Source organism: Hypomesus transpacificus, unplaced genomic scaffold (assembly GCF_021917145.1).
Source record: "Hypomesus transpacificus isolate Combined female unplaced genomic scaffold, fHypTra1 scaffold_159, whole genome shotgun sequence".
Taxonomy (NCBI): Eukaryota; Metazoa; Chordata; class Actinopteri; order Osmeriformes; family Osmeridae; genus Hypomesus; species Hypomesus transpacificus.
In genome coordinates, this window is record NW_025813724.1 from 439,498 (window position 1) to 453,260 (window position 13,763).

Here is a 13,763-nt window from a genome sequence, read left to right on the forward strand (position 1 = left end):
TAAGGCCCCTTTCCCCCTACTACTCACGTCTATATCAATGTGACAGAGTTTACAGAATGTATGATATTGATCTTTGCTGCTCTTATGGCAAAGTGGATTTCTTAACTCCACATAAGTTTGAAGGAGGTCTTTGTTTTGGCACCTGAAAGTCCACACGAGTGGTAAATTGCGACGACGGGTAGGAAGGGTCAAACAGGAGGACAAAAGGACGAAAAGGAGACACGCTATAGCGGCCCGGACAAAGGGCAAGAAAACCGGACTGTCCGGATTAAATAGAGTGGTTTGCCGTGCTCTTGGATTAATGATTGGTCTATGCCGTCTTTGAGGTAAAGAAAACTAAGATTTAGGGGGGTTAGGTATTAGAGTTACGGTAATGGAGATCCAGAAATAAACATGACTATGAAATAAGTTTGAACTGCCGGCGTGTTTTCTCTGAAGTTTAGTAGTAATAATAACAATAAGTATCAATACAAGAATATAAATAAAAGCACATCATAAATAAGGATTAACAGTGTTCAGCTGAATGTTATAAAAATATGTGTATCGTTTGAACTTCTTTCATGCTAGTTTCTTTCATTAACCACATTTCTAGGCCTATTGCAAAGTTAATACTTATCACTCTCTCCAAATTAATAGGGTCACAAGACCATCATCTACTCACCCTCTGTCACTCATCATCTCCAAGGAGTTAGATAATTTGGAGACTCCAGGCTTGACCATCAACCTACAGTAGTGCAACTTCTGCAAGTCTCGATTTGGGTTTTAGGTCATGCTTTTGATACCATGGTATCCATGAAAATCTTGCAAAAATAGCAGCTGCCAAGAAGTTTCCTGTGCCCACCTCTAGGAATGTGTTAAAGAACTCTGGAGACGTCTGAAGTCCTTCACACCTAAGGGTCTGGCACATTTGATGCTTTAAAGAAGTATCTGACCTCCCCTCATGTCTTGGCCCAACATGAGCCTTTGTCAAATAAATCCCAGTCTGTGGGTGGTTTGGAACAGGAACATGTATCTGGTCAGGAGAAAGTCAAGTGTTCAGCCCCCTTAAAAATGACAACTCTACCATGGAGTAGGAGTACCTTGCTGTAGTCTGGACTGGGCACTAATAAAAGTACATTTTGAGGATGGAAAAGTTTACATTGTGGGGTGTTCCTGAGCATACTCTTATGGACTTTGGTCCAGAGTTTGTTTCCTCCTTGTGTCTACACTGTGGTGCATTAGCAAAAAATATTACACCATAAACCCATACAGAAATTTGACAAAAATAACCAGACATCCATTATATCATATCCTTCCTTGCTGCTGATCACCAAACACCAAGTGGGTGAACATCCATTATATAATATTCTCCCTTGCTGGTGATCACCAAACACCAAGTGGGTGATCACCACCTTGCAAAATTCAGGTTTTTCATCCAGGAAACCTTTAGGATTATGGTCCTCGTGCACCACTTGTCACAATTGTTTTGACTCCAAAATACATGTGGGGAAAATAATAGGTAAAGAATGCTAAGTGAAAATGGCACACTATTTATAGAGAGTGCATAAACACATCTTTTTGTAAATGTCTTAATATGTAAATAATAATGTCTCTGTAATAAGTTTGCCAAAACATTTTAAGTGTTTATCCATTCACCTTGGTTCCACAGCAACCACTGGTGCGTCTGAGAGGAGGAGCCATGATAGGAGAGGGAAGAGTAGAGGTGCTAAAGAATGGCGAATGGGGTACCATCTGTGATGACAACTGGAACACCAGGGCTGCCACTGTGGTTTGTCGGGAGCTTGGATTTGGCAGCGCTAAGGAGGCCCTCTCTGGAGGCAGACTTGGACAAGGTTGGACTCCCTTGTGTTTCCTTCAGTTCACTTTATCTGCACTCATCACTTCCCTTCTTGATTACATCGACTTTTATATATAGCCTTGGCTTTATTCCCTTCACATCTACGGACTAAATAGAATAAATAGGCTTATCTCCGGTATTGCATTGTGTCAAACTATCAAAGTAATGTGATATGATTTATTTTGCTCATGTGTGCATTTTACAATTACAATTATTGTTCCTGCAATATGACGTAAGACATGACGAAGAATTGCACTTATCAGTCAACCCACAAAGCCCATGTGAAGGTAATGCACTTAATATAATTCACCTCAATTTTTGTCAATGTTTTGCACATTATTGTAGACTATATACAAACTAGACATATTTAGCTGACATACCTTATTTAGGTTAAATAACCTCTGTCTGAATGACAGACTTGTGCAAGGGAACCATTGTGACATCTGCTGATAGAAAGGCAAATGTCAGCCTTGAAAGGCAAGGGCAAAAATTTCAGAATGTGCAATTGAACCAAAATATAGCAAAATAGTCTTTATAAACGCACAACCTTTATTATCTTATATATATGTAGGCCCTATGTTTATTATTTATTATTATTTTTTATTTCCCGCCCTAAAACCACTGTTATTTTTGCACTATATAGACAATTTTGGTGTCAAAATGTTTTTTCTTGGTCCTGATTCCATTACTTCTATCCCCGCGAATGTTCAGTTTGATGGTTTAGGAATATTGAAAGTTTTTGTGGCTAAAAGTGAAGATAACAGTAGCTAACTAGTTAGCCACAGTCAAAAACATCAGGACGTCACAACATCCCAAACCCGCTCGCGATTACCTATAGTAGAACATCAGTTTAGTCGCTGGGAGATGGGCTATCTAATCCATACAGCGGAAGTCTAGTTTACTCACTACACCAATAATATCCAGGAGGATTGTGTTTTACAGAAATTACTATGCTGCATCTAGTCACCATCCTGCATTTCTTGCCTGGGGTGTGTAAAAGTTGTATTTTGATAGATATTGTGACCTCTGTTACAGGTATTGCCGTTAGCTTCAGTCAGTATTTGGTATTAGTAGTCTCTTTACAATTTAATATTTCACTCGATACTACACCAAAAACATCCAGGATCATTGCTTTTAGTAGATATGAGCATGCTGCATCTAGTCAACATCTCATATTTCTTGCATGGGGTGTGTTTGAACTGTATTTTGAACTGAAGAGCTCAGTTGGACAGCACTGTATTGCTGTTTGCCTCAGTCAGGATCTTTCACTGGCCGTCTAATTCATTATTTATTGTCAATGGTAATGGTATTCGTTTGCTAGATGTGTAAATTCAACCATTTGAAGCTAAATACTTTTGTCAGACAGGGGGATCGAACTGGTGATTATTGTGATCTACAGAGGCATCCATCAGATGATAACACAATTTGATTCATGCTGAACTAATGCAACTTTACTTCAAAGCTAAAACTATCCTTTGTATCACATGTAGATGGAAAAAGCTTGTTTCAAATGGGGTTCATTATTAATGAATGAATCAAGTGAATGCTTTAAAATATTACTAGAGGGGAAAAACTATGGAGCTAGAAAGCTGACAAAAGTATCTGAATTTGAATCAGAAAGATCTGAAATATTTGTGTGTCAAATTTCATAAAACTGAAATGTTTTGCTGTTGAATTGGCCAATATCATATCTGAATTATTTGTATACCGAATTTAAAAAATCTGAATGATTTTGATCCAGAAATACACATTTCTGAAATTCAGATCGCGGGAATTCAGATTATTGAAATTCAGATGGCTGAAATTCAGACTGCGGAAATTCAGATTTTGTCTGAACTAGGCCAAAGGTGAAACAGCTTGCTTTCACAGGGAAAAGTATACGATTTCAGAACAACCAAACGTTACCTCAGAACAAAAACTAAGAGTTGATCATTACATTTACATTTATTCATTTAGCAGCCGCTTTTATCCAAAGCGACTTCCAAGAGAGAGCTTTACAAAGTGCATTGGTCAAAAATTGCGGGTAGCCAAAACACGAAGCACACATAGTGAACAACCAAAATAAGTGCCAAAGGGAAGAACCAAAAAAGTGTACCTGTAGAAAATCAAGTTACAGTAAAATGAAATATTGTTGGAGGAAGGCCCACAGCACACAAACGTCTTGCCGACGTCGGCCCAATGTGTAGAAGATACGTCGGCAAGATGTAGTATTATATGGAGATAGGGTGACCAGAAGCATGACCCTGAAAAGGAGGACACTTGGGTCCAAAAAGGAGGACAAAGGGTCAAAAAGGAGGACAACCCCAAAAAGTTATTGACGGGGGACGGGGGGTAAAGAAGAGTGCCCGGTGTTACATCCCTGGTTTCCGAGCTAACTGGCTTCCCAGCGGTGCGTGCACCTATCAGTAATGGAGCTCGTTGGCATTTGATCCAAACTGACATCGACACGATGTGTGGACGATGAATCAAAGCTGCACCGCCCGGCCGCACTACAGAATACCCTGTTAACTACTACATTTATATTTTTAAATCGGATCTCTCAGACAGCAAATATTTCACTATCCATAACCGATCTGAAATGTCACTTACATTTACATTTACATTTATTCATTTAGCAGACGCTTTTGTCCAAAGCGACTTCCAAGAGAGAGCTTCACAAGTGCATAGGTCACTGATAATAACAACAAGATAGCCCCACAGCATTGCGGGTAGTCAAAAACAAGAAGTACATATTGTGAACAACCAAAAAATAGTGCTAAAGGGAAGAAACCATAAGAGCATGTAGTTAAACAAGTTAAAATTACACAACATTGATCTCAAAGTGCAGGTGTACCTGTAGGAAAGCAATAAAAATAGGATTAACTAAAAAAGAATACAACAGTTTAAATCAGCTACCACTAACCAACAAGAGCAACAGTCTAAGCAAGAGTCATTGTGAACCTTGAGCCCTTGAGGAGGCTATATATTCATTAGCAAATGAATATATAGCCTATAGGTTAAACATTGACTTTGATAGGAATATAAGGAGACAATGAAAAACAATATGCTTGACCACCCAAAATGGGCTATTAGCAATAGCTAGCTAATTGATTCAACCTGGATGTGGGTATTATAATGAAGAGACCCAATTCAAGTTAATGACTTTATATCAGGCTGGATGTTGATGCCATCAAGCTCTTAAAAGAACTCCAACACAGAAAAGAGAACAATGGAACAGAGAAACATAAATATATAGGCTACAGTATCGCCAGTTCCGCATCTTCCATCGGTCTCCCCCGTGCCCCGACTCTGTCTCGACTCCCTTCCCTTGGTTACAGTAACTGCCGAACACAGGTTTTTACAAATTTCATAGGCACCTATACCTCATTGGGCTCCATCATCTTCCTCCAACAAGCAACTCTTAGTTTTTGTTCTGAGGTAAAGTTTGTTGTTCTGAAATCGTCTACTTTTCCCTGTGAAAGCAATCTGTTTCACCTTTGGCCTAGTTCAGACAAAATCTGAATTTCCGCAATCTGAAATTCCGCAGTCTGAATTTCAGCAATTTGAATTTCAATAATCTGAATTTCCGCAATCTGAATTTCAATTATCTGAATTCCCGCAATCTAAATTTTAGAAATGTGTATTTCTGGATCAAAATAATTCCGATTTTTTTTTTTCGGCATACAAATATTTTTGATTTGATATATTCAACAGCAAAAATATTTCAGTTTTATGAAATTCGACACACAAATATTTGAGATCTTTCATATTTAAATTCAGATTCTTTTGTCAGCTTTCTAGCTCCATAAAATACTAAAGGGGAAATTAAAGTCATAGGTTAGGACAATTTCTACACATATTGCCACATTTCTTTGTTTTGATGCAACTGTTTCAACTATGTGAGACTGCCATATAGCGTATCACCGTTCCCTCTTGCACTCGGGGAAATGAGAAGAGAATCCTGTTTCGTTCTACACTTCACTCTTAGTATTTTGAAGTGTAAATGAGCAACAACAAATGTAAGCTTTTTAATCTATGCAATCTTCATACATAACAAGTGTGCATACAACAAATGTTTGTATGTTTGACATTATCTTAAAAAATAAGTTTGCAGGTGATATAGAAAAAAATGTGTTTTAAACGGCCCCAGCTGCAACCGACGAAAGCACACCTCACAAATTGTACCCTTTCTAGTTCATTGTAACGTGGTGTTTACTATCATCATATTGCAAATTTAAGGAATATTAGAGCGGCTCCATGTGGTGATAATGTGCAGTGGATATATTTCTACTCTGGATGTTATTTCAGATTAAACTTTGAGACACAAAGCAGGAAGGTAGCAAACAAACATTATTCTGGACTTTTTCGATTTTACAAGGGAAAAAGGTGGCCTCAACCAGAATTTGGAGCATAGTGTGCAGATGGCACAGCAGTAGGAACTTGTACAACTCTCTTGTAGCAAACAAATGCCTTACAGACTACATATACACAAACTAGCAATCCTTATCCTAATCCATTCAATGTTTATTACTGTATTTTGTATTCTGTACATAATGAAAGAATACTCCATCATGAACCTAATTAGTTGTGCCTGCGACTATGTTTCTCATCATCAGGGATGGGCCCAGTCCATATGAATGAGGTGGAGTGCTCTGGGTTTGAGGAGTCTCTTACAGACTGCCTCTTTAACAGAGATGAACTGGGCTGCAGCCATGAGGAAGATGCAGCTGTGAGGTGTAACATTCCTGCCATGGGCTTTCATAATAGAGTGAGTCGGTCACCAAACCATTGAGGCATTTTGCCAATGACTACATTTTTACATTCTCACAAACCAATCTGTTGAATATAATTGTGAATGCACAAAGATGGTCTACTGTGGCCCTGAAACAAATAAAGGCTGAATGTCATTGATGTTGTCTGAATGTATGTCATTTTGATACTTATCATTGTATTACTTGACAACTTTTATTATTGCCCACAGTAAAACCCTTCAATGAAATGTACCCAGCTCATTCTTTAGTGGTGTCCAATTTGTTTTGTATTTGTTTCAAACAGCTGCGTCTTAGTGGCGGACGGAACGCCTTTGAAGGGCGCGTGGAGGTGCTGGCAGACCGGAACAACTCCTTGGTGTGGGGCACTGTGTGCAGTGACAGCTGGGGAACCAGGGAGGCTATGGTCGTTTGCAGACAGCTTGGCCTGGGATTTGCCAGCAATGCTTTTCAAGTAAAGAACAGTTTAATTAATTACATCTAAACAAAATCTGAAGCTGAGTACACTCTGCTATTCACTCTTTTCTACTATTCAAACACTAAATTCAAAATGTCAAATAGGCATTGCATGCCTCTCAAAAGAGGTGAATAATGCCAAAACGTTTTTTTTTTCGTGATTTTGTTAACAAATGCATTTAAATAACTTTGTAATTACCAGTAACTATAGAACACAGAGGGTGTAATGATGAAAGACACAGGCCAGAGTAGCATAGCATCCTGATGGGGACTTATTTCAGAATAGGCATGTCACACAGGTAGGGATCAATAACTCGGCAGACAAGGGCCATTAAGAATAATCCAAAACGGCAAAACTAGCAATAGCAGAACTTTGCTGAAGGACCAAAATTGAGGTGTAAATGTATCTGAATCAACACAGGTGACTGTGGCTGCATCGCTATACCCATACTATTTAGTATGCCAGAATACATAGTAGGGGTGGGTATTGGCAAGGACTTCACAATACGATACGCATCATGATACGATTACATCACGATACCATACAAATTGCGATATAATGCGATATTGCACAGTTCACTGGAAATCTTAAAACAGAGCTGGAAAACAAGTTACTGTGTATGATCTGGGTAGTCTTAATACATCACAAAGATAACTCAGAAGACAAATTTAGTCAAAACTATATAATTCAGCATTTCGTTTTAAACATATTTTTTAGATGCCATAACAAAATTAACTTGTACTTTAACAGTGCACACACTGATAATAATAACATGAAAATAAAGTGCATAAGCTCAGGTAGTTTATATTGTCACTGAACACAAAATACTGAAATGCATGAGCAAAACTATACATATATAGGCCTATTAAGTATTATAAACATAATCGATAATAATAAAATAGTCAATATGATGTAAATAAACTGTACACATAATGTACTACAACTCTAATGTTATTGGCATGTGTCTGCTATAGTCATGTTTGATGTGTTGTCTTTATAGGTGTCCTTGCTTTTTAGGTCCCATTCCTTTAATGCGTCTTTCAACAGCTCTGCGATTTGTTACTGCTTGCAGGGGCAAACTCAGCAATGGGCGACATGGGCAGCCGCCCATCTGAATGGTGACAGTCATGCGATCAGTCTCTATCAACAATTTGCAGATCACCTAAATCAGGGGTGTCGAGCTCCGGTCCTCGAGGGCCGCTGTCCTGCATGTTTTAGATGTTTCCCTGATCCAGCTCACCTGATTCGAATGAATGGTCGTTATAACAACCCTTTTAATTGAATCAGGTGTGTTGGAGCAGGGAAACATCTAAAACATGCAGGACAGCGGCCCTCGAGGACCGGAGCTCGACACCCCTGACCTAAATGATAGCCTATAATGTCACCTTGATGGACTGGGCACCCTGATTCTAGTTTGTGAACTAGACAGACTACTGACTGGGCTGGAAAGGTCTCCCACTCATAAGCATGAGATGGGGGCAGGGGAAAGTTAAACTCAGGTCTCCCCACTGGAAGCCCGAGTAATTTATCAAATGAAAATTTTCGACATATAAAACAGTATGAGTCTGACGTAATGTTACTATTTTGCACTCAAAGGGGGGGGGGGGGGGGGGGGGGTCGCTGGGGGGTGAGTTTGCCCAGGGAGCCACACAAGCTAAGGCTGCCACTGACTGCCAGTATGGCTCTCATGCATTGCCCTCATCTGCATAACATGAGAAATCAGTATTCAGTCCTCACTGATGTGGTGCGCCGTAATTGTAACATAAGATTCAGTGGCTCTTGATGTCCAGCCATCGCATGTAAGGGCCACTCTTTCTGCTGAGTGAAGATATGTGCTTACTTGCTTCACTTCATACATCTTGGGCACAGCTATCTCAGTAATGTGTTTGCTCGTCTGGTACAACAACGGACCGATACAAACTTGTGTGGTCAAGACGGGGTTAGATGTTATACATATAATGTCCCGGTTATATGTATACTGCATGCAAATGTATGTACTATGAAAGGGCAGCTGCAGTATCTACTGAAAGAAAAGAGTATACAATTCGGGTTGCATGATCTCAGGGTGGGAGGTATGATGGTTACAGCAAGAAGCCAATTAAAGTGGAGAACTGGCTAATTACATTGGCAACTCAAAAAGTGTTTGAAATGTTTTATAAATTTTTATACCCAAAAGCATAGCTTATTTGCTACAGGTGTTTGGTATGAATGAAAACGTCTGGAATATGGGAATAGGGTACAGCTCAGTGGTAAAGCATTTGAATGCAGATCAAGGTCCGTGTACGTCACTTTTAAACATTTTAAATGTAAACATTTTGTACGTAGAAAACGGTTATTCCTTTATCATAATGTATCATAACTACTCAGACGTCGACTAGGGCTGGGTGAACACATTTGGCAGTTATACAGTAGTAATGTTCTTAGCATTAAGGGTCAATCTAGCTTGTTGTAAAATACAAAAAATGTAAACTTGAAAAATGCAGGTGTTGAGTCTAATACTTGTTGAAATGTGTGATGTGTCCTGAAAGGAGACGTGGTACTGGTCTGGTGATGCGACAGCAGATGATGTGGTTGTCAGTGGGGTCAGGTGCTCGGGCACTGAGATGACTCTTGATCAGTGTCTCCACCATGGAAAACACCTTCACTGTCCCAGAGGAGGGGGGCGCTACGCAGCCGGGGTCTCCTGCACTCAGAGTATTCATAACATCTTGTCTCTTACAGTTACACATATATTTGCCCATTTAAAAATGACCTGTAGCTGACATAAACTTTAAATGTATAATGTAGACTAAAAACACCATCTTCTTTATGTTGATTATTAAGAGTAATTTAAAAAACACTTTCTTGTTCAAGGAAATTGTCATTGTCTGAGAAGTCATTCTCAGTCATTGTCATTGTTTCTGTTGAATTCAAATGTAAATATAATGTTTTTGTTCTGTTCTCCCCCAGCTGCCCCAGACCTGGTTCTGAATGCCCAGGTGGTAGAACACACCATGTACTTAGAGGACCGGCCCATGTATGTGCTGCAGTGTGCCCACGAGGAGCAGTGTCTGTCCTCCAGCGCAGCCGCAGCCACTACCTCCTCTTACCGCCGACTCCTCCGCTTCTCCTCTCAGATCCACAACAACGGCCAGTCAGACTTCCGCCCCAGGGCCAGCCGCCACTCCTGGATTTGGCATGAGTGTCACAGGTGTTTCCTATAGGCCCTTGTGTTGCTCTGATCCAGAAGTAATACACAATTATTAAATTGTATAAACATTTACAAGATGGTTTAGGGTTCCTAAAAAGCCTCAAACAAATGGAAATTCAAATGATCATCAATAATCCAAATTCATACCAATGCATCAAGGTATTTTCTACCAGTTACAGCACTATACGTGCACCTCCTTAATTTTGTAACTGTCCGTCGTAGCTACGGAGAGCTACGGAGAGCTATGGAGACCCCCTTGGCTGTGATTGGTCAGTATTAAGTACCGCTTGCGTCAGGGGTAGGGGCGGGGTTGCCGTGATAGCAGGACGAACAGAATCCTTTGACCGCCATTGCTTGTAAAGTTTTTACAATTCACATTTCAGTTAAATGGTACATGTAAATCAGAATCTGAATTAAAATGTGATGAGAAATGGGCAGTGTAGTTGCTGAAAATGTGCGTATTTTATTGATGGAACGGCTAATTTGTAAATTTGCTCCGACCTTTCGGTAAACTAGGTAAATAAACACTCAACGACGTCTAAACAAAAAAACGTTGCGCCACCTACTCTTCTGGCGGTGAATTGTTTTCAGCACCCACAGCCTACGGAGAACCATAAACGCAGTCTATCCGTCCGTTTCCGGGCGTATCCGTGCGCCCGCCCATCCGTAAAACGGAGACGCAGAAGCATATTTCGGCCTTAAGTCGCTCTAGATAAGAGCATCTGCTAAATGACTAAATGTAAATAGTCAGGATGCCGGATTAATACAATATGTATACATGGCGTATTCTATACCTTAAAGTATGTAACAGAGCGTTCTGTGATTGATCCACAGGAGGACACGTAACGCAAATGTCTATGACTATAAATGCGCTCCTGAGGTCATTTCTTTGTTTGAATTACCGTATTTCATCGAATAAACGCCGCCCTCAAATAAACACCGCACCAAAAAGAAAGTTGTTTAATAAACGCTGCAGCGTTTATTCGAAGAAAAATACGGTGACTGTGAGATCGAGGTTTTGACAAAAGAGGTGGAGGCGAGAAAATGTGTCCTGTTTGGCAGCCTGTCATCAGGTATTAGCGACAAAAGAAAGTCGGCGGAGTGGAAAACTGTCACTATTTGCGCCCTTTCTTGTTTTTAACCTGTAGCAGGTTGTTTTTAACCTGTAGCACTAGGACAAATCTTAGTTCAACTGGCTGTTCCCACAGACATCGTAGCTAAAGTGTCCTTAAAATTCGTAACTCTTGAAAGCGCATAGATTACCCTACTACTTACGAGCATGTTTGGGAAACGCACGCAAGAAATATCAATGGTTTGTTTTTTTGCTCGATCGTGGCTAGATCCATCGTTATCGGGAAACGCAGCCCAGGGCCCTTAATATACAGGATTAGCATTCATGAGGTGCTTTGCATTTACCATTTATGGTTAACAACGGGCGTGTTCAGGGCGGGGTAAAATGCTGATTCACGTACGCACACTTGTGGGTAATCTGTGATTTATAAAGGGAACATTGCTTACAGGTGTGCGTACGCACAGTTTCATGAATCAGCTTTTTTGGGGGCGTACGCCATTTTTGGCTTTTGGGCATACATACACTTTTAGTAAGAATCCTACGCACAGTTTTATAAATGAGACCCCAGGTCATTCTACTCAATTGTTAAATGTTATACAAACATTGAACACATTTTTCTCCATAATGGCTCATTAACATATTCCCCAAAACTCATTAACACTTAAGCCACCTAGACTTCATGTGTCCGGATTTCACCCCCTGGAGTCTTGGATAGAATGCCGTAAAAGATGCCCACCATCCCCTAGAGTCTCCTGTCCCACAGGGTGGTCAGAAGCCTCAGGACAAACAAACATTCCTCTAAATCCTTCACTTGACCTAACTCCTTTTCTGCCAACTGTAAGCTAGTTTCATGATGTTCCTTAACAATAGACATTAAACCATTTTCATTTTAATCACTCTTGATACCCGTATAACTTATATTACACTTTGCATTGCTACCAAAAGACAGTTCATGTCAGGAAGGAAAAGGACAGATCAGTAACTCATAATAATTGTGTTTTATGTAAGGCTAGTCACGCTCTGGAGAAGAGTGTCTGCTAAAATGACTAAATGTGGTAATGGATTAATACCTTCTTATCAATTTCATTTCAATTTGAATGTGTGTCCCCTGTCCTGATCAGGCACTACCATAGTATGGAGGTCTTCACACACTATGATCTTTTCACTCTCAACGGCACCAAGGTGGCAGAGGGACATAAGGCCAGCTTCTGTTTAGAGGATACTCAATGTGATGAAGGTAATAGCCAACCTTACGGCTCTTTCGTAAAGCATTTGTAAGCTTTTGTATAACTTATATCAAGCTGTTAATATAGGTAGGTATAGATACAGTTGAGTTCATGTAATTAAATTTATTGCAATTTGATTCATTATACATACATAATTTCAGGATTCTGTATGTCAGGCTGTAGCCTAACTGTTTTGTAATTAACAGGTATTGAAAAGAGATACGCGTGTGCCAATTTTGGTGAACAGGGCATCAGTATTGGCTGCTGGGATACCTACAGACACGACATTGACTGCCAGTGGATTGATGTCACAGATGTTCATCCAGGAGACTACATCTTTCAGGTTGACTGCCCTGTTTTGCTTTATATTTTAGAAGGGGTGAACTATTAGGCCTACTATTCATCGAATTAATGGGGCCAGTCATGTTAGTTGCATTTAAATCTCTTTAATATTGCCAGGAATGTGTGAATGTGTCTGTTTGTATTTTTTTTGGGAAAGCGAGTTTCCCACGATTATCTCGAGAAATGGACACTCTGCAAAATTCATATTTTTCAGGTCTTGTTTTTATAATCCAATGGAGTGCGGTGCCGCGTTAGTTGTTTGGATTTCGACTTTGCCCCAAAATAATAGTATAGTATAGAAATTTACTTAAATAAGAAAGTCAATGGGAACTATTTTTTCTTATATTTTATTTAATTCGAATTCCACTTAGTACTGCTAGTTTATGTACCCAGATAGTCCACATATTTCAATATTAGGTTCCTATACTTCCTGCCAAAGCAAGTTCCTTGTCTGTGCAAACTTTCATGGCAAATGAAACCCATTCTGATTCTTCTGCTCTGTCTGTGCTTATCAAGAGTTCATCAGTGGCAGCGCGCCGTGCTCTCTCAGCGCAGATTCGAGTACATTGCTGCGGTCATGACTGAAAGAAAAGGAAGCATAATCTGGAGTTATTTCACTCCAGTTAACAAAGATGAAGCTTCATGTGACATTTTTCAAACAACAATACGCCATTGTGGCATTACCACAAACATGCATCTAAAAGTTCAACATCCTAAAGAGCACAACAAAGTACCCTACAGCTGACGCGAGCAGAGGAGGCAACACAGACACGTAATGCATATTGCGGTTTATTTAACATTAATAACGATGGCTTTCCGAATGCATTATAAAATTACTAAAATACAAATATTTCATATAGACGCATCATTATCGATATTGACGATACTGGT

At 39.8% G+C, this 13,763-nt stretch overlaps 1 protein-coding gene across 1 annotated transcript in view; it reads left to right on the plus strand.

Annotated features, from left to right (window-relative positions):
• The window catches only part of LOC124488958 (lysyl oxidase homolog 2A-like), a 29,796-nt gene that overhangs the window by 12,812 nt on the left and 3,221 nt on the right, over positions 1-13,763 (plus strand). Inside the window, exons 6-12 of the mRNA XM_047051530.1 lie at positions 1,649-1,832; positions 6,433-6,584; positions 6,872-7,039; positions 9,571-9,736; positions 9,992-10,232; positions 12,426-12,541; positions 12,737-12,873. Coding sequence (XP_046907486.1) covers positions 1,649-1,832; positions 6,433-6,584; positions 6,872-7,039; positions 9,571-9,736; positions 9,992-10,232; positions 12,426-12,541; positions 12,737-12,873 — 1,164 coding nt within the window. The remainder of the gene's footprint in view (positions 1-1,648; positions 1,833-6,432; positions 6,585-6,871; positions 7,040-9,570; positions 9,737-9,991; positions 10,233-12,425; positions 12,542-12,736; positions 12,874-13,763) is intronic.